Source organism: Scomber japonicus, chromosome 10 (assembly GCF_027409825.1).
Source record: "Scomber japonicus isolate fScoJap1 chromosome 10, fScoJap1.pri, whole genome shotgun sequence".
Classification (NCBI taxonomy): domain Eukaryota; kingdom Metazoa; phylum Chordata; class Actinopteri; order Scombriformes; family Scombridae; genus Scomber; species Scomber japonicus.
Window position 1 is genome coordinate 1,206,856 of NC_070587.1, and position 20,677 is coordinate 1,227,532.

The 20,677-nt window shown below is 45.7% G+C and overlaps 1 protein-coding gene across 1 annotated transcript in view; it reads right to left on the minus strand.

Annotated features, from left to right (window-relative positions):
• The window catches only part of nek10 (NIMA-related kinase 10), a 33,298-nt gene that overhangs the window by 11,995 nt on the left and 626 nt on the right, over positions 1-20,677 (minus strand). Inside the window, 21 exon segments of the mRNA XM_053326833.1 lie at positions 868-989; positions 1,084-1,129; positions 1,832-1,969; positions 2,115-2,243; positions 2,966-3,068; positions 3,171-3,235; positions 3,890-3,961; positions 4,085-4,146; positions 6,865-6,946; positions 6,948-7,005; positions 7,620-7,698; positions 7,701-7,840; positions 8,892-8,978; positions 9,974-10,053; positions 11,653-11,720; positions 12,360-12,438; positions 13,842-13,883; positions 14,317-14,401; positions 15,240-15,335; positions 16,623-16,748; positions 17,734-17,799. Of these exon segments, the coding sequence (XP_053182808.1) occupies positions 868-989; positions 1,084-1,129; positions 1,832-1,969; positions 2,115-2,243; positions 2,966-3,068; positions 3,171-3,235; positions 3,890-3,961; positions 4,085-4,146; positions 6,865-6,946; positions 6,948-7,005; positions 7,620-7,698; positions 7,701-7,840; positions 8,892-8,978; positions 9,974-10,053; positions 11,653-11,720; positions 12,360-12,438; positions 13,842-13,883; positions 14,317-14,401; positions 15,240-15,335; positions 16,623-16,748; positions 17,734-17,799 (1,825 nt within the window).

Below are 20,677 nucleotides of genomic sequence, written 5' to 3' on the forward strand. Positions count from 1 at the left end.
ATATTAGGGCTGTCAGCGTTAACGCGTTAATCGCGATTAGATTAATGCAATCCATAACGCATTCATTTTTTTTTATCGCATTTTAATGTTGCAAGCCTTTTTGTCCCTTCTACTCCCCTGTAGACGGCTCCTCTAGCTGTAGCGCTATGCTTTGAAGTGGCCTCCTGCAGTAAACCTACCGCGCTGATGGAAAGTAAGAGAGCTACTGGACTTTTGAACGGCTAACTACCACCGGAGTACGTGGAGTTTGAGTTAGCACCTCCACGCTAAACACCCAGGTGCAGCCAAGCCAGCCTCAGCTCCACCAAAGGACCATTTTGGAGTGTGGGAGTCGCAGCAGAGCCGTGATTGATTCCCAGTTAAGACACTCTGGTAAGAAATGCTTTACATTATGGGCTTAAAACTGCCTTCAAATGGAAAATAACAGGATTGCGATTAACTATGGAAACTCTGCGATTAATCTCGATTAAAAAAAATAATCGTATGTACTGTGCATACTGAGGCCACGCCCCCTACGTGCACTGTAGCTTAACTTCCCATGGAAATTTACCAGAAACTTTCCGGAAATTTACCAGTAATTTTCCACCCCTTTGCAACCCTAGAGATGATAGAGCAAAACTGATGGAGAACAACTAAAGACTGAGTCCACTTGGGGAATCTTCTGATACTAAATTTACTATTGAATATAAATAATGTGTCAGTCAAATGTCTCTTGAGATTCCAGTTATTCCCACGATACTCAGAACATCAAAGTTTTGTCTGTTTTAAATTATTCACATTGGATTACCCAAAAATAGTGTGCTGGTCTTTCTGCAAATGTGTCTTGAGAGAAACGTCCCAAAGGAAATTAAGTTCAGCAGTTATTACCTGAATGAATATATTCCATAATCTGTCCTCGGTGAACTGCTGCTGCTTCTCCTTCAGAGAGTTAAAATGTTCCGCCAGAGGAACTCCCTCGATCAGCTCCATCACGATGTACAGCTTGTCACCTCGAATGAGCAGTTTCATGTCAGGGTTAGTAAAAGTTTAAGCGGGGGGGGGGGTTGGTGCAAGAGGTGTTAAGAAATAAAATACTCTTCTTACCTTCTAAAAATGTCTTGTAATATTTAACAATATTCGGGTGCGTCATCTAGAAGAAAAGCAACCGATAAAGATATTAAATACACAAAATATCTCTTTACTTGTTCAGATAGCATGGTATCAGGTTAAAATTAGGGCTGTCAGCGTTAACGCGTTAATCGTGATTACATTAATGCAATCCATAACGCGTTAATTTTTTTAAAATCTCATTTTAATGTTGCAAGCCTTTTTGTCCCTTCTACTCCCCCGTAGACGGCTCCTCTAGCTGTAGCGCTATGCTTTGAAGTGGCCTCCTGCAGTAAACCTACCGCGCTGATGGAAAGTAAGAGAGCTACTGGACTTTTGAACGGCTTGTTTAACTTTAAAACACTTCCAGACGCTTCAGTTGACAAGTCAAAAGTAAAATGCAACCTGTGTCAAACGGAGTTTAACTACCACCGGAGTACGTGGAGTTTGAGTTAGCACCTCCACGCTAAACACCCAGGTGCAGCCAAGCCAGCCTCAGCTCCACCAAAGGACCATTTTGGAGTGTGGGAGTCGCAGCAGAGCCGTGATTGATTCCCAGTTAAGACACTCTGGTAAGAAATGCTTTACATTATGGGCTTAAAACTGCCTTCAAATGGAAAATAACAGGATTTTAAACACGCAATTCAAAACGCCATTAATCGCAATTAACTAAGGAAATTCTGCGATTAATCTCGATTAAAAAATTAATCGTTTGACAGCCCTTGTTAAAATTGAAACTTAGTGCCTGTTCTTTGATGATCGTGAGCTCAGAGATGATCTTCTCCACGTTACTGTCTCTGGACTTCTTGTCTTTGCCAAAGACCGGGTTGTGGAGGTTCACTTCCTTCAGAGCCAGAAGATACTGGCCGCTCTGCTTTCGGACCTGTCGTTGAGTATATTTATTAAAACCAGCGATACGTGATGTGATGTGACTCAGCCGAAGCTCTCTTGAAAGAGGCTCACAAAACTGACACAAACCAGTGTTGCTGAATGCAGTTGAAGCCACTTTTTAAGGATGTTCATTGTACCTTGAAGACGCTTCCGAAGGCCCCGGTGCCGAGATGGTCGAGTACTGAGTATCCGTTGATCACTTTGAGAGCGGGCCGGTTCTGATTCACAGCCTCAATACTCTCCCCAAGGCTGTCCACTTCCTCTTCCTGCAATACCAGAACTCAACATCAGCATGTAAGATAAATTATCCTCCTTATTAATACAAAAAACACACAATTACACATGTGATTATTTTACTGATGAGAAGCAGCTGAATACGCAGTTTAATCCATTTAGAGCATAGACTGTATAAAAGAAATGGACGTAACATCCGTGACGTCACCCATTGGTTTGTGGACTGCTGCTCGGAAGCCAATAGTATCGAATCTAGGCAGCGCCATCTTGAAAATTTCAGGTGCATTCTGGGAAAAAATGAACACGGATTCTACTTATATGGGCATGAGGCGGAGCCATGGACGGACGTATGGGCGGGACCAACGGCGGAGCGGGGAGGCTGCGATTGGTTACGAGGGCTGGATCTCAAGGACATTGGTCAATCAACCTGTCAATCAGGACGTAGCCACGCCCTAATGCATACCCTGCTTTATCGTCACATATAAAATCAGGGAGGCCAAAATGTCCCAAATGAACATCATACTGCATTGAAGAAGGCTTTAAACTAGCGATTGAGACCATAAACACATTTTGAAAACGTTTACTGAGGTTAGAAATCAAGTGAGAAGTTGGTGAATTCTCCATTGACTTGTATAGAGACGGTCGCCCCCTGGTGGCCTTTTGATAGAATGCAGCTCTAAGTTACTTCCGCATTGGCTTCTTTTCAGAGGACAGGAACTCCCCGCCTGATTTAGAGCTGGGTTGGTTGTTTTACTGTGTAGAGTGAAACTTTGGTCTGAAGTCCCTCGTAGGCCGTGAGGTCCCGCACATAGTGGCCAACATCAATAAACAACTCAAAGAGGTCTGTGGGAAAGAGTCTGCAATATCAACATCAAAACATATCCAGCGTTAGCCTCATTTAAACGACATGTGCACGACTTTAACTGAGAGATACATGTGTATAATATCTTTAACTTCACCTCTTAAACAGATGTCGGTTTCTTTCCACACTGAAGAGAAACCGGAGGGCTCGAAATGCATAACACTGCCAACGGACGGAGGAAAGAAGGAAGGAAGGAAGGTAGGGGGGAGGAAAGAAAGAGACAAGGAGGGAGGGAGGAAGGGAAGGAAGGACGTAAGAAAGAAGGAAGGAAGGTAGAAGAAAGGGGGATGGAGGAAGGAAAGAAGGAAGGGAGGAGAGAAGGAGGGAGGGAGGAAGGGAAGAAGGAAGGAAGGAAGGAAGAAGAAAGGGGGATGGAGGAAGGAAAGAAGGACGGGAGGAGAGAAGGAGGGAGGGAGGAAGGGAAGAAAGAAGGAAGGAAGGAAGAAGAAAGGGGGATGGAGGAAGGAAAGAAGGACGGGAGGAGAGAAGGAGGGAGGGAGGAAGGGAGGAAGGGAAGAAAGAAGGAAGGAAGGAAGAAGAAAGGGGGATGGAGGAAGGAAAGAAGGAAGGGAGGAGAGAAGGAGGGAGGGAGGAAGGGAAGGAAGAAGAAAGGGGGATGGAGGAAGGAAAGAAGGAAGGGAGGAGAGAAGGAGGGAGGGAGGAAGGGAAGGAAGAAGAAAGGGGGATGGAGGAAGGAAAGAAGGAAGGGAGGAGAGAAGGAGGGAGGCCAACATGCAAACAGATTTACAGCTAAGTTATTTTCCTGGTAGTTCAATTTACATTCTAACTTTAATACATATATGAAGATATCTATACCTGTAGTGATGTGACATTTGGTCCTGAGTTTTGTGGCAATATCAACTTTGCTATTATATAGACCCCATTTTCCTAAGAAGAAAAGAAAGTCCACATGAGCTGATGCAAAGATGAAAATGTTCTACATGTGGTCACTTGCCATCAATCTGGACTGTAGATATATATCTTGATTTTATATATTAGACTTTTCCTTACTTGCACAATGTGGTGAGCAGATGTGTCATCCAGACTAAGCTCAGTCAGAGCTGTGCAGCAGGCTGGAAAAGGATTAAAGGGGAATGGATACGACTTAATTTAAGCAGTTATACTGACAGTCTAATCAACAGCTGTGAACATTAAAGAGAAGGGAGGGAAGGGAGGACAGGAGGAAAGGAGGGAGGGAGGGAGGGAGAAAGGAAAAGAGGAAGGGAGGACAGGAGGAAAGAAGCAAGGAAAGGAGGGGGGGAGGAAGGAAGGAAGAAAGGAAGGAAAGGAAAAGAGGGAGGGAGGGAGAAAGGAAGGAGGAAGGGAGGGAGGGAGGAAAGAAGCAAGGAAAGGAGGGGGGAGGAAGAAAGGAAGGAAAGGAGGGAGGGAAGGAGGGAGGGAGGGAGGGAGGGAGGAAGGAAGGAAGAAAGGAAGGAAAGGAGGGAGGGAGGGAGGGAGGAAGGAAGGAAGAAAGGAAGGAAAGGAGGGAAGAGGGAAGGGAGGGAGGAAGGAGGGAAGGAAGAAAGGAAGGAAAGGAGGGAAGAAGGAAGGGAGGGAGGAAGGAAGAGAGGAAGGAGGAAGGAAGGAATAAAGGAAGGAAAGGAGGGAAGAAAAGAAGGAAGGAAGGAAGAAGAAGGGGGGATGGAAGGAAGGAAGGGAAGGAAGGAGGGAGGGAGGAAGGTAAGGAAGGAAGGACGGAGGAAAGAAGGAAGGTAGGGGGAAGGAAAGAAAGAGAGAAGGAGGGAGGGAGGGAGGAAGGGAAGGAAGGACGGAGGAAAGAAGGAAGGAAGGAAGGTAGGGGGGAGGAAAGAAAGAGAGAAGGAGGGAGGGAGGAAGGGAAGAAAGAAGGAAGGAAGGAAGGAAGAAGAAAGGGGGATGGAGGAAGGAAAGGAGGGAGGGAAGAAGGGAAGAAAGAAGGGAGGAAGGAAGGGAAGAAAGAAGGAAGGAAGGAAGGAAGAAGAAAGGGGGATGGAGGAAGGAAAGGAGGGAGGGAAGAAGGGAAGAAAGAAGGGAGGAAGGAAGGGAAGAAAGAAGGAAGGAAGGAAGGAAGAAGAAAGGGGGATGGAGGAAGGAAAGAAGGAAGGGAGGAGAGAAGGAGGGAGGAAGGAAAGGAAGAAAGGACGGAGGAAAGAAGGAAGGAAGGAAGGTAGGGGGGAAGAAAGAAAGAGAGAAGGAGGGAGGGAAGGAGGAAGGGAAGGAAGGACGGAGGAAGGACGGAGGAAGGACGGAGGAAAGAAGGAAGGAAGGAAGGTAGGGGGGAGGAAAGAAAGAGAGAAGGAGGGATGGAGGAAGGAGAGAAGGAGGGGAGGTTTTAGATACTTACTGGAAAAGCTGGTGCTGAATAATGAAATGTTAACAGTTTAATAACAAAATGAGAATCTTTAGACATCCAGACACAGAGAATTTACAACCGCTGCCTCCTAAATGATAGATCCAGGAAGCCAAGTCTCTGTGGTCATCATTCTCACTTCAGGAAAACACAGTTTACATTCTCAGCTACTCATTACAACTCCTCTGGGGGAAGAGTTATCTGAGCTGTGCAAGTAAAAACATGCTTAACCCTCCTGTTGTGCTCACGGGTCAAATTGACCCTATCTCTTTTGACTGTTTCCTCATTCCTTCTTTCCTCTCCTTACTTCCTTCCTCATTCCTTCCTTCCTCTCCTTACTTCCATCTGTTCTTCCTCCCTCCCTCCTTCTCTCCTCCCTTCCTTCTTTCCTTCTTCCATCCCCCTTTCCTCCTTCCTTCCTTCCTTCCTTCCTTCCTCATTTCTTTCCTTCCTTCCTTCCTTCCTTTCTTCCTTCCTTCCTCCCACTTTTCCTCCCTTCCTTTCTTCCTTCTTTCCTCCTTTCCTCCCTTCCTTCGTTCCTTCCTCATTCCTTATTTCCTCTCCTTACTTCCTTCCTCTTTTCCTCCTTCCTTCCTTCCTTCCTTCCTCATTTCTTTCCTTCCTTCCTTCCTTCCTCCCACTTTTCCTCCCTTCCTTTCTTCCTTCTTTCCTGCTTTCCTCCCTTCCTTCCTTCCTTCCTCATTCCTTCTTTCCTCTCCTTACTTCCTTCCTCTTTTCCTCCTTCCTTCCTTCCTTCCTTCCTTCCTTCCTTCCTTCCTTCCTTTCTTCCTTCCTTCCTCCCACTTTTCCTCCCTTCCTTTCTTCCTTCTTTCCTCCTTTCCTTTCTTCCTTCTTTCCTCCTTTCCTTCCTTCCTTCGTTCCTTCCTCATTTCCTTCTTTCCCCACTTCGTTCCTTCCTCTTTCCTCCCTTCCTTCGTTCCTTCCTCATTTTGTTCGTTCCTTCCTTCCTTCCTTCCTTCCTCATTTCTTTCCTTCCTTCCTTCCTTTCTTCCTTCCTTCCTCCCACTTTTCCTCCCTTCCTTTCTTCCTTCTTTCCTCCTTTCCTCCCTTCCTTCCTTCCTTCCTCATTCCTTCTTTCCTCTCCTTACTTCCTTCCTCTTTTCCTCCTTCCTTCCTTCCTTCCTTCCTTCCTTCCTTTCTTCCTTCCTTCCTCCCACTTTTCCTCCCTTCCTTTCTTCCTTCTTTCCTCCTTTCCTCCCTTCCTTCTTTCCTCCTTTCCTCCCTTCCTTCGTTCCTTCCTCATTTCCTTCTTTCCCCACTTCGTTCCTTCCTCTTTCCTCCCTTCCTTCGTTCCTTCCTCATTTTGTTCGTTCCTTCCTTCCTTCCTTCCTTCCTCCCTTCCTTCCTTCCTTGACCTGAGCACAACAGGAGGCTTAAATAAACCCTCTTTCTTATTTCCCCTGTGTTTTCCCAGTATGTGATAAACTATGTATTTCCTGACCTGACTGCAGGGCCATAGTGTTGTCCACCTCCTCCTGCAGACTGAGCTCCTCTCTGATGTGCTCTCTCTGGATGCGGCCGGCGCGCGTTGGCGCTGGAGAGCGTCTCGATGGACGATCGGTCAGAAACATACTGCCTGTCACTGTGAAGAGTTATTTTATTTACCAGAAGGTATTTTGTGGAATAAGGAAGTCTAAATCTGAATGCTTTTCACTTTACAAATACTCTTTTTTTTTATTTATTAACCCTCCTGTTGTCCTTGAGTCACGGAAGGAAAGAGAGAAGGAAAGGAAAGGAAAGGAGGGAAGGAAAGGAAGGAAAGGAAAGGAAAGGAGGGAGGAAGGAGGGAAGGAAGGAAAGAAGGAAGGAGGGAAGGAAGAAGGAAGGAAGGAAGGAAAGGAAGAAGGAAGTAGAGAGGAAGGAAAGGAGGGAGGGAAAGAAGGAGGGAAGGAAGGAACAGAAGGAAAGGAGGGAGGAAGGAGGGAAAGAAGGAAGAAGGAAGTAGAGAGGAAGGAAAGGAGGGAAGAAGGAAGGAAGGAAGGAGGGAGGAAGGAGGGAAGGAAAGAAGGAAGGAGGGAAGGAAGAAGGAAGGAAGGAAGGAAAGGAAGAAGGAAGTAGAGAGGAAGGAAAGGAGGGAGGAAAGAAAGAGAGAAGGAGGGAAGGATGGAAAGAAGAAAAGGAGGGAGGAAGGAAGGAAAGGAGGAAGGAAAGAAAGGAGGGGAGGAAGTAGAGATGAAGGAAAGGAGTCTCACCAACCTGCTGAGCAGCCTGAGCAGCGGCTGCACCCCGCCCCAGCTCCGGATCTCGGTTCTGGTGTCTGGATCCTCGCAGAGCTCAGGACCCATGTGATACTCCACAGCAGCTTCAGGTGCTGGCCATGCAGGAGGCTCAGCAGCACTGGCAGACCCTCCAGCTCCCTCACCTGGACCCTGACCCCACGCACCGGGGACAGGAGCCTCAGCAGCTCCGCGCTCATCCTGAGTTCAATGAGTTCAACGCCAAAGTTATAAAGGTTATTATTTTAAAGCTTAATTTCCAAAAATGTTAATTTATTGTTTTAAATCATATGAATCCCTTTCCATATGTTAACCCTTTATAGGACACTCATTGAAAGGAAGGGAGGAAGGAAGGAAAGGAAGGAAGTATGGAGGAAAGAAGGAAGGAAGGAAGGTAGGGGGGAGGAAAGAAAGAGAGAAGGAGGGAGGTAGGAAGGGAAGAAAGAAGGAAGGAAGGAAGAAGAAAGGGGGGTGGAGGAAGGAAGGAAGGACGGAGGAAGGTAGGGGGGAGGAAAGAAAGAGAGAAGGAGGGAGGGAGGAAGGGAAGAAAGAAGGAAGGAAGGAAGAAGAAAGGGGGGTGGAGGAAGGAAAGAAGGACAGGAGGAGAGAAGGAAGGTAGGGGGGAGGAAAGAAGGAAGGGAGGAGAGAAGGAAAGAAGGACAGGAGGAGAGAAGGAGGGAGGGAGGAAGGACTGATGGAAGGAAGGAAAGGAAGAAGAAAGGGGGATGGAGGAAGGAAGGAAGGGAGGAGAGAAGGAGGGAGGGAGGAAGAACAGATGGAAGGAAGGAAAGGAAGAAGAAAGGGGGATGGAGGAAGGAAAGAAGGACGGGAGGAGAGAAGGAGGGAGGGAAGAAGAACAGATGGAAGGAAGGAAAGGAAGGACGGACGGACGGAGGAAATAAGGAACGAGGGAGGGAGAAAGGAAAAGAGGAAGGGAAGAAAGAAGGCAGGGAGGAAGGAAAGGAAGGAAAGGAAGGGAGGTAAGGAAGGAAGGAAGGAAGGAAGGAAGGATATTTTGGGTTAAACAGCATATTTTAAATCAATGTGTTTCCAGCAGATAAGACAACATGAGAAGAGATGAGATGAACCCAGACAAGACAGAAAGGGACACAGCAGCTTTGTGTGCTTTCTGTAGTTTATCAGCAGTAACCATAGCAACGCAGACACAACATTTTATCTCACACTGACAACACATGAACCAAATAATTTAAATACTCAAAGTCTCAAATGACAGCAAGCCGTGTCTACTGACCTCTTTGACAGCAGGTCATATTCCTGAAGTATTACTAGAAGCTTCTCGACTATCGGTGGCTCCCCAATCTCCTCCTTACATTCTGGACTACAGACGGGAAGAAAAGACAACAGGTTTTATTATAATTATTATATTATATTATTAATATTTATTATCTATATTTAGTTCCTTAACCCTCCTGTTGTCCTTGAGTCAAGGAAGGAAGGGAGGGAGGAAGAAGGAAGGAAGGAAAGGAGGGAGGACGGAGGGAAGGAAGAAGGAAGGAAAGGAGGGAGGAAGGAGGGAGGGAGGAAGGAAGGAATAAAAGGAGGGAGGAAAGAAAGAAGGAAAGGAGGGAGGGAGGAAGGAATAAAAGGAGGGAGGAAAGAAGGAAGGAAAGGACGGAGGGAGGAAGAAGGAAGGAAAGGAGGGAGGGAGAAAGGAAAGAGGGAGGAAGGAGGGAAGGAAGAAGGAAGGAAAGGAGGGAGGAAGGAGGAAGGAAAGGAGGGAGGAAGGAGGGAGGGAGGAAGGAAGGAATAAAAGGAGGGAGGAAAGAAAGAAGGAAAGGAGGGAGGGAGGAAGGAAGGAATAAAAGGAGGGAGGAAAGAAGGAAGGAAAGGACGGAGGGAGGAAGAAGGAAGGAAAGGAGGGAGGGAGAAAGGAAGGAGGGAAGGAAGAAGGAAGGAAAGGAGGGAGGAAGGAGGGAGGGAGGAAAGAAGGAAGGAAAGGAGGGAGGGAGGAAGGAAGAAGGAAGGAAAGGAGGGAGGAAGGACGGAGGGAGGGAGGAAGGAATACAAGGAGGGAGGAAAGAAGGAAGGAAAGGAGGGAGGGAGGAAGAAGGAAGGAAGGAAAGGAAGGAGGGAAGGAAAGGAGGGAGGAAAGAAAGACGGAAAGGAGGGAGGGAGGAAGAAGGAAAAAAGGAAAGGAGGGAGGAAGGAGGGAAGGAAGAAGGAAGGAAAGGAGGGAGGAAAGAAAGAGAGAAGGAGGTAAATAAGGAAAGGAGGAAGGAAAGCAGGAAGGAAGGAAGGAAGGAAGGGAGGGAGGAAAGAAGGAACAGTCAAAACGGACAGGGTCTGTTTGACCCGGGAGGACGACACACTTACCTCTCAGCCAAGGTGGTGAGTGCCAGCAGGGCTCCCAGCAGCACGCTGCTATCTGTGGTTGATAAGAGCTTCACCAGAGTCTAAAAAGGGTTTACTTCATTAGAAACAACATGCTAATATATACAGTATAGATCCACTTTACTTCATTAGAGACAACATGCTAATATATACAGTATAGATCCACTTTACTTCATTAGAGACAACATGCTAATATATACAGTATAGATCCACTTTACTTCATTAGAGACAACAGACAACATGCTAATATATAAAGTATAGATCCACTACTCTCATACGAGGATGTCATGACTTTGTGCTTTTCTTTGACTAAATATTTAAGACCAAAAATAGAGCCTGACTAGTAGAGCCTAAAGGTGTTTGATGGTATAAACTCATCATTCAAGGGCCACATACAGCCCAATGTGATCTTATGTGGGGGGACCATAATCAGCGACGGACCCACATCCTGTTTCCGAAAACAAAGAACCACAGAATTGTTTCCAAAGAGGTAAGTGTAATGTGGGATTCCAACATATTAAGTACTCAGTTCTTTCCTTCTTCCTTCCTCCCTTCCTTCCTTCCTTCTTCCTTCCTTCCTTCCTCTGTTTCCAAAGAGGTAAGTGTAATGTGTAATTCCAACATATTAAGTACTCAGTAATTGTTAAACGTTCAGAACGGTGTGTCATATGACTATATTTGTTTTTAATTTATAGGGGGCGCTGTTGCCCCCCGTGTGGGTCCGTCGCTGATTATGGTCCCCCTGGAAACATTTCCGTTTTCATCTAGTTTGCAGTTCGTTTCCCTATTTGCTCGTGTTGTGAATATTTGTAACATCGATGAAGGTGTTTTCTGAGTTTGCATGTGTTATGACCCTTCCCGGCCACCGTATGTTAAACATGTTTGAATGACAATAAACTAAACTGAACTACGAGAGAGGTTCTTAAAATCTAAATGATTTATTCCCTCCAGAAAAGTAATAATCTGTCACTTGGATTATGAGACGTTTTTGGATTTGGGCCTGAGAGAGTACTCTACACAACACATTCACTATTATCTGTACAACATATAGAGCAGAGGTGTCAAATTCATTTTTATTCAATTTGATCTCATGTGGGCCGGATCATTAAAAAAATGGAAGGAAAGAAGGAAGAAAGGAAGGAAGGAAGGAAATAAGGAAATAAGAAGGGAAGGAAGGAAAGACAGGCAAAAAGGAAGGAGGGAAGAAAGGTAGGAAAGAGAGATAGTGAAGGACAGACAGAAGGAAGGAAGGGAGAAAGGAAGGAAGGAAGGAAGGAAGGAAGGGCAGATGGAAGGAAGGAAGGAAGAAAGGAAGAAAGGAAGGGGGGGAAAGGAAAGAAGGAAGGAAGGACGGAGGAAAGAAGTAAGGGGGGAAAGGAAGGAAGGACAGAAAGGAAAGAAGGAAGGAAGGACGGATGGAGGAAAGAAGGAGGAAAGAAGGAAGGGGGGAAAGGAAGGAAGGAAGGAAGGAAGGAAGGAAGGACGGACGGAAAGGAAAGAAGGAAGGAAGGACGGACAGAGGAAAGAAGGAAGGGGGGAAAGGAAAAAAGGAAGAAAGGAAGGAAGGAAGAAAGGAAGAAAAGAAGAAAGGAAATAAGTAAAGTGGGCCGGATAGGACCCCTTGGCGGGCCGGTTACCTTATCACGTCTTATCTCTCTTACCCTGTGAGCGCCACTCTCGATGACCCAGACCCTTTGATTCTCTACAGCAGACAGCTTCTGAAACGTGTCTGCAGACCAATCAGCAACACTTTGATAAGGTTGTACACACACACACACACACACACACACACACACACACACACACACACACACACACACACACAGACACAGACACACACATACACACACACAGACACACACACACAGACAGACTTACACAACTATCAGTGTCTGATAGTGGAAGGAAGGACGGAGGAAAGAAGGAAGGAAGGAAGGTAGGGGGGAGGAAAGAAAGAGAGAAGGAGGGAGGGAGGAAGGGGAGAAAGAAGGAAGGAAAGGAAGAAGAAAGGGGGGATGGAGGAAGGAAAGAAGGACGGGAGGAGAGAAGGAGGGAGGGAGGAAGAACAGATGGAAGGAAGGAAAGGAAGGAAGGACGGAGGAAATAAGGAAGGAAGGAAGGAAAGAAGGAAGGAAAGAAGGAAGGAAGGAAGGAAGGAAGGAAAACAGTCAAAACAGACAGGTTAAGAATAAAATACTGGAAATGTAGGTTACAAAATGTGTGTGTATGCCAAACCCCCTGTAACACACACACACACACACACACACACACACACACACACACACACACAGACACACACACACACACACACACACAGACTTACACAACTATCAGTGTCTTCCTGTGATATACCTCTCAGATTACTCACAGGTCATCGTGACTAGCTTCTGCACAGCAAGCGCCTGTTCACCATGAGATATGTACCCGGCAGTAACAGACTGCATGTACTGAGATAGAGAGAGATAAAGAGCGAGGGATGAGGATGAGATAGAGAGAGATAAAGAGCGAGGGATGAAGAGGATTATAATTACCATATTTTTCGGATTATAAATCGCAGTTTTTTTTAAAAGTTTGGCCGGGGGTGCGACTTATCCCTTAAACAGGCCTTACTAGTTATGTCATTTGCACCTCAAGTAAGGAAGGAAGGAAGGAGGAAGGAAAGGAGGGAAGAAGGAAGAAAAGGAAGGGAGGAAGGAAGGAAGGAAGAAAAGGAAGGGAGGAAGAAGGAAGGAAAGCAAGGAAAGGAGGGAAGAAGGAAGGAAAGGAAGGAGGGAGGAAGAAGGAAGGAAAGGAGGGAGGAAGGGAAGGAAGGGAGGAAGATGGAAGGAAAGGAAGGAGGAAGGAAAGGAGGGAAGAAGGAAGGAAAGGAGGGAGGAAGAAGGAAGGTAGAAAGGAAAGGAGGGAAGAAGGAAGGAAAGGAGGGAGGAAGGGAAGGAAGGGAGGAAGATGGAAGGAAAGGAAGGAGGTAAGAAAGGAAGGACAGATGAAGGAAGGAAGAAAGGACAGAAGGAGGGAACATTTACCCTAACAGCTGAACTTAGATCTGAGGAAGGAAGGAAGGAAGGAAGGAAGGACAGATGAAGGAAGGAAGGAAGGAAGAAAGAAAAGGAAGAGAGGAAGAAGGAAGGAAAGCAAGGAAAGGAGGGAAGAAGGAAGGAAAGGAGGAAGGAAGGGAAGCAAGGGAGGAAGAAGGAAGGAAAGGAAGGAGGAAGGAAAGAGGAGGGAAGAAGGAAGGAAAGGAGGGAGGAAGAAGGAAGGTAGGAAGGAAAGGAGGGAAGAAGGAAGGAAAGGAGGGAGGAAGGGAAGGAAAGGAGGGAAGAAGGAAGGAAAGGAGGGAAGAAGGAAGGAAAGGAGGGAAGAAGGAAGGAAGGAAGGAAGGAAGAAAAGGAAGGGAGGAAGAAGTAAGGAAAGCAAGGAAAGGAGGGAAGAAGGAAGGAAAGGAGGAAGGAAGGGAAGCAAGGGAGGAAGAAGGAAGGAAAGGAAGGAGGAAGGAAAGGAGAGGGAAGAAGGAAGAAAAGGAAGGGAGGAAGAAGGAAGGAAAGCAAGGAAAGGAGGGAAGAAGGAAGGAAAGGAGGAAGGAAGGGAAGGAAAGGAAGGAGGGAAGAAAGGAAGGACAGATGAAGGAAGGAAGAAAGGACAGAAGGAGGGAACATTTACCCTAACAGCTGAACTTAGATCTGAGGAAGGAAGGAAGGAAGGAAGGAAGGACAGATGAAGGAAGGAAGGAAGGAAGGAAGGAAGGACAGATGAAGGAAGGAAGGAAGGAAGGAAGGAAGGAAGGACAGAGCGGTAGAAATAAATGGACACATCACAAAATGCTGTTAGCCACGTTTAGCGACTATTTATTTACCTTGGCAAGTAAAGTAATGCCTTGGAGCTGATGGAGGATTTTCTAAAAGAGGAAGCAGTTTAAAAGAGGTAGTTATTGTTTTAAATATTTTGTTGAACTCTGAATATAAAAAATGTGGAAGTATTTATACAGTATAACCAGAGCTGGACAGTAACGGAGTACATTTACTTGAGTACAGTACTTAAGTACACTTTTGAGGGATCTGTAGTTTACTCGAGTATCATCTTTGGGGAGTACTCATGACTTTACTCAAGTACATTTGAGAGGCAAATATTGAGAGAGAGAGAGAGAGAGAGAGAGAGAGAGAGAGAGAGAGAGAGAGAGAGAGACCGTAGTACTTTTACTTGTACTTGAGTAAAATTTAGCAAGGGGTATCTGTACTTGTACTCAAGTAAGGAAGCTGTGTACTCTGTCCACCTCTGACTATAATGTGCATGAACATCATAGCACTCATAGCAGGATAATGAAGCTGTACCTGATGGTGGGGATCTCTGATCAACAATCGAAGGCAGATCAGAACTCTAAGGGCTGATTCAGGCGGTGCTCGGTCAATCCATTCACTATGAGGAAGGAAGTGTGCATAGTTAGTAACTTTAAACCTTAAACAGGTAGGAGTGGAACATGAGGTGTAAAAAAGGAAAGGAAAGGAGGGAGGAAGGAAGGAAGGAAGGAAGGAAGATAAGGAGGGAGGAAGGAAGGAAGATAAGGAGGGAGGGAGGGAGGAAAGGAGGGAGGGAGGGAGGAAAGGAAGGAAAGGAGGAAGGAAGGAAGGAAGGAAGGAAAGGAGGGAGGAAGGATGGAAGCAAGGAGGGAAGGAAAGGAGGGAGGAAGGAAGGAAGATAAGGAGGGAGGGAGGGAGGAAAGGAAGAAAGAAGGAAGGAAAGGAGGAAGGAAGGCAGGAAGGAAAGGAAAGGAGGGAGGAAGGAGGGAAGGAAGGAAGGAGGGAGGGAGGAAGGAAGGAAAGGAGGGAGGGAGGGAGGAAGGAAAGGAAGGAAGAAGGAAGGAAAGGAGGGAGGAAAGAAAGAGATAAGGAGGGAAGGAAGGAAAGCAGGGAAGGAGGAAGGAAATAAGGAAGAAGGAAAGGAGGGAGGAAAGAAAGAGAGAAGGAGGGAGGAAGGAATAAGGAAAGGAGGGAGGGAGGGAGGGAGGAAAGGAAGGAAGAAGGAATAAGGAAAGGAGGGAGGAAAGAAGGAAGGGAAGAAGGAAAGAGGGAGCAAAGAAAGAGCAAAGGAGGGAAAGAAGGAACAGTCAAAACGGACGGGGTCAATTTGACCCGGGAGGACGACGGGAGGGTTAAACAATCATCCTAACGAAGGAAGGGAGGAGGGAGGAAGGAAAGGAAGGAAGGAAGGTGTCTGTTTAAGGGTTAACCATTGCTGGGACATGAGCACATTTTACCTGCAGAGTCGGTTCCTGACCAGAGAAGTGAGGATGTCAGAGAAGAGTTTGTGTAGCGGGTGGCTGCTGAAACATCTTTGGTCTCTGTAGGTTACGCTGTAAAATAAACATAGTGGAGATAAGGTCCAAAGTTCAAAGGTCAAGGAGCAAGGAAGGAAGGAAGGAAGGAAGGGAGGAAGTACAGAGGAAAGAAGGAAGGAAGGGAAAAAGGTAGGAGGGAGGCAGGGAGAAAGGAAAAGAGGAAGGGAAGAAGGAAGGACAGAGGAAAGAAGGAAGGAGGGAAGGAAAGGAAAGAAGGAAGGGAGGAAAGAGAGAGGAAGGAAAGAAAGAGAGAAGGAGGGAGGGAAGAATGAAGGAAAGAAAGAGAGAAGGAGGGAGGGAAGAAGGAAGGAAAGAAAGAGAGAAGGGAGGTAGGAAAGAAGGAAGGAGGGAAGGACAGACGGAAGGAAGGAAGGGAGGAAGGAAGGAAGGAAAGGACGGGGGAAGGAAGGGAAGAAGGAATGGAAGGAAGGAATGAAGGAAAGGAAAGAAGGAAGGGAGGAAAGAAGGGAGGAAGGGAGGAAGGAGGGAAGGAAGGAAAGGAGGGAAGGAGCAAGGAAGGAAGGAAGGAAGGAAGGAAGGAAGGAAGTACAGAGGAAAGAAGGAAGTAAGGGAAAAAGGTAGGACAGAGGAAAGAAGGAAGGAGGGAAGGAAAGGAAATAAGGAAGGGAGGAAAGAGAGAGGAAGGAAAGAAAGAGAGAAGGAGGGAGGATAGAAGGAAGGACAGAGGAAAGAAGGAAGGTAGGAAAGAAGGAACGAGTTAAGGACAGACGGAAGGAAGGAAGGGAGGAAAGAGGGAACAGTCAAAACAGACGGGGTCAATTTGACCCGGGAGGACGACAGGAAGGTGAAGATTATAAATTCCCGATGGAAAGGTAAACCTGAATTTCTCCAGCTCAGACGCTTCGCAGCTGATGTCGCTCTCGCTCGTGTGTGATGGAAGGAAGGAAAGGAAGGAAAGAGGAAGGGAAGAAAGAAGGCAGGGAGGAAGGAAAGGAAGGGAGGAAAGAAGGAAGGGAGGAGAGAAGGAGGGAGGGAGGAAGAACGGAAGGAAGGAAGGACGGAGGAAGGAAAGAAGGAAGGGAGGAGAGAAGGAGGGAGGGAGGGAGGAAGGACAGATGGAAGGAAGGAAAGGAAGGAAGGACAGAGGAAATAAGGAACAAGGGAGGGAGAAAGGAAAAGAGGAAGGGAAGAAAAAAGGCAGGGAGGAAGGAAGGATAGAAGGAAGGAAGGAAGGATATTTTGGGATATTTACAGAAGTTACCAAATATAATTATTTGTCCAATAAAGGGTTAAAGGTGAACTTTTTCTTTTAAGATTATAAATTCCCGAGGGAAGGTAAACCTGAATTTCTCCAGCTCAGACGCTTCGCAGCTGATGTCGCTCTCGCTCGTGTGTGTTCTGGCGTGTTTTTGAGGATGGAGGCTTTGGGACCTGCTGGCTCCGCTGCTGGCTCCGCTGCTGGCTCCGCTGCTGGCTCCGCTGCTGGCTCCGCTGCTGGCACCGCTGCTGGCACCGCTGCTGGCTCCGCTGCTGGCACCGCTGCTGGCTCCGCTGCTGGCACCGCTGCTGGCTCCGCTGCTGCGTGCTTTACTGTGACTCAGAGCTGCTACCTGCAACACATGGAGTCTCACACTACAGCGTATATACACACAGGCCTGAAGACATGTGTACGGTGGCCGAGAAGGGTCATAACACATGCAAATTCAGAAAACACCTTCATCGATGTTACAAATATTCACAACACGAGCAAACAGGGAAACGAACTGCAAACTAGATGAAAACGGAAATGTTTCCAGGGGGACCATAATCAGCGACGGACCCACACGGGGGCAACAGCGCCCCCTATAAATTAAAAACGATTATAGTCATATAATCTGCATACTACATCACTATAATACTGCAGTACTTTTACTGTAATACTGCATACTACATCACTATAATACTGCAGTACTTTTACTGTAATACTGCATACTACATCACTATAATACTGCAGTACTTTTACTGTAATACTGCATACTACATCACTATAATACTGCAGTACTTTTACTGTAATACTGCATACTACATCACTATAATACTGCAGTACTTTTACTGTAATACTGCATACTACATCACTATAATACTGCAGTACTTTTACTGTAATACTGCATACTACATCACTCATAATACTGCAGTACTTTTACTGTAATACTGCATACTACATCACTATAATACTGCAGTACTTTTACTGTAATACTGCATACTACATCACTATAATACTGCAGTACTTTTACTATAATACTGCATACTACATCACTATAATACTGCAGTACTTTTACTATAATACTGCATACTACATCACTATAATACTGCAGTACTTTTACTGTAATACTGCATACTACATCACTATAATACTGTAGTACTTTTACTGTAATACTTAAACTCTGGTCTAGACACACTGCATCACAGCGGCGTCACCTCTTGTCTGGAGCTGCTCTTAGCGAGCAGTGACTGAAGCCTCCTGAGATCATGAGATGCCCTAAAATAAAAAAAAAACAAGCTTATCAGTTGATACAGTAGTTTTCCTCATATCAACAAAATACACTTAGATTATGTAACAGGCTGTTAACCCTTAAACAGGCCTTACTAGTTATGTCATTTGCACCTAAAGTAAGGAAGGAAGGAAGGAAGGACGGAGGGAAGGAAGGAAAGGAGGGAAGAAGGAAGGAAAGGAGGAAGGAAGGGAAGCAAGGGAGGAAAAAGGAAGGAAAGGAAGGAGGAAGGAAAGGAGGGAAGAAGGAAGGAAAGGAGGGAGGAAGGGAAGGAAGGGAGGAAGAAGGAAAGGAGGGAGGAAGGGAAGGAAGGGAGGAAGAAGGAAGGAAAGGAAGGAGGGAGGAAGAAGGAAGGGAAGAAGGGAAGAAGGAAGGAAAGGAGGGAGGAAGGGAAGGAAGGGAGGAAGGAGGGAGGAAGAAGGAAGGAAAGGAGGGAAGAAGGAAGGAAAGGAAGGAGGAAGGAAAGGAAGGAGGAAGGAAGGAAAGGAGGGAGGAAGAAGGAAGGTAGGAAGGAAAGGAGGGAAGAAGGAAGGAAAAGAGGGAGGAAGGGAAGGAAGGGAGGAAGAAGGAAGGAAAGGAGGGAGGAAGGGAAGGAAGGGAGGAAGAAGGAAGGAAAGGAAGGAAGGAGGAAGAAGGAAGGAAAGGAGGGAAGAAGGAAGGAAAGGAGGAAGGAAGGGAAGCAAGGGAGGAAGAAGGAAGGAAAGGAAGGAGGAAGGAAAGGAGGGAAGAAGGAAGGAAAGGAGGGAGGAAGAAGGAAGGTAGAAAGGAAAGGAGGGAAGAAGGAAGGAAAGGAGGGAGGAAGGGAAGGAAGGGAAGGGAGGAAGAAGGAAGGGAAGGAAGGAGGGAAGAAAGGAAGGACAGATGAAGGAAGGAAGAAAGGACAGAAGGAGGAAACATTTACCCTAACAGCTGAACTTAGATCTGAGGAAGGAAGGAAGGAAGGAAGGAAGGAAGGAAGGACAGAGGAAGGAAGGAAGGAAGGAAGGAAGGACAGAGGAAGGTTAAAGAGTCTGTATCTCCTGGTGCACGTTGTCTGTTTAAGGGTTAAATAACTGTGAAGAGATAACACAGCTTACTTGATCTGGGTTCCTGTGGTTTTCAGAGACAGTTTTTCTCCTTGTCTCACTTTTTTAACTCGGTTGGACATTTTCAACGCTCGCCTTTGTTTCCATGAGTATCCTGTTAGAGCAGAGAGCAGAGGAGTCAAACTCATCTTCATTCAAAAGCCACATACAGAACAATTTGATCTCATGTGGGCCGGACCATTAAAAGGAAGGAAGGGAGGAAGGAAGGAAGGAAGGAAGGAAAGACAGACAAAAGGAAGGAGGGAAGAAAGGTAGGAAAGACAGATAGTGAAGGAAGGACAGACCGCAGGGAGGAAGGAAAGAAGGAAGAACAGAAGGAAAAAGGAAGGAAGGACAGATGGAAGGAAGGAAGAAACGAAGGAAGGAAGAAAAGGAAAAAAGGAATGTAGGAAGGTCAGATGGAAGGAAGGAAGGAAGGAAGGAAGGAAGGAAGGAAGGAACGAACAAAAGACAGACAGAAGGAAGGAAGGAACGAAAGACAGACAGACAGAAGGAAGGAAGGCCAGATGGAAAGAAGGACAGAAGAAAGAAAGGAAGGAAGGAACAAGGAAAGGAAAAAAGGAAGGTAAGGAGGAAGGACAGAGGGAAGGAAGGAAGGATAAAAGGAAAAAAGGAAGGTAGGAAGGACAGAATGAAGAAAGGACAGATGGAAGGAAGGACAGATGGAAGGAAGAAAGGAAAAAAGTACTTTTACTGTAATACTGCATACTACATCACTCATAATACTGCAGTACTTTTACTGTAATACTGCATACTACATCACTATAATACTGCAGTACTTTTACTGTAATACTGCATACTACATCACTATAATACTGCAGTACTTTTACTGTAATACTGCATACTACATCACTCATAATACTGCAGTACTTTTACTGTAATACTGCATACTACATCACTATAATACTGCAGTACTTTTACTGTAATACTGCATACTACATCACTCATAATACTGCAGTACTTTTACTGTAATACTGCATACTACATCACTCATAATACTGCAGTACTTTTACTGTAATACTGCATACTACATCACTATAATACTGCAGTACTTTTACTGTAATACTGCATACTACATCACTATAATACTGCAGTACTTTTACTGTAATACTGCATACTACATCACTATAATACTGCAGTACTTTTACTGTAATACTGCATACTACATCACTATAATACTGCAGTACTTTTACTGTAATACTGCATACTACATCACTATAATACTGCAGTACTTTTACTGTAATACTGCGTACTACATTAAGCTCATAATACTGCAGTACTTTTACTGTAATACTGCATACTACATCACTATAATACTGCAGTACTTTTACTGTAATACTGCATACTACATCACTATAATACTGCAGTACTTTTACTGTAATACTGCATACTACATCACTATAATACTGCAGTACTTTTACTGTAATACTGCGTACTACATTAAGCTCATAATACTTTTGTACTTTTACTTAAGTAGGACTTTTACTTTGAGGCTTAATGGATTACTTTACATTGCTGTAGGCTATATTGGTACTTTTACTTAATTCCAGGGCTTTAACCCTCGTGTTGTCCTTGAGTCAAGGAAGGGAGGAAGGAGGAAAGGAGGGAGGAAGAAGGAAGGAAAGGAGGGAGGAAAGGAAAGAAGGAAGGACGGAGGAAAGAAGGAAGGAAGGAAGGTTTGAAGGAGGGAAGAAAGAAGGACAGAGGAAGGGAAGCAAAAGGGAAAATAGGAAGGGAAGAATAAAGGAAAGAAGGACAGAGGAAATAAGGAAGGGAGGAA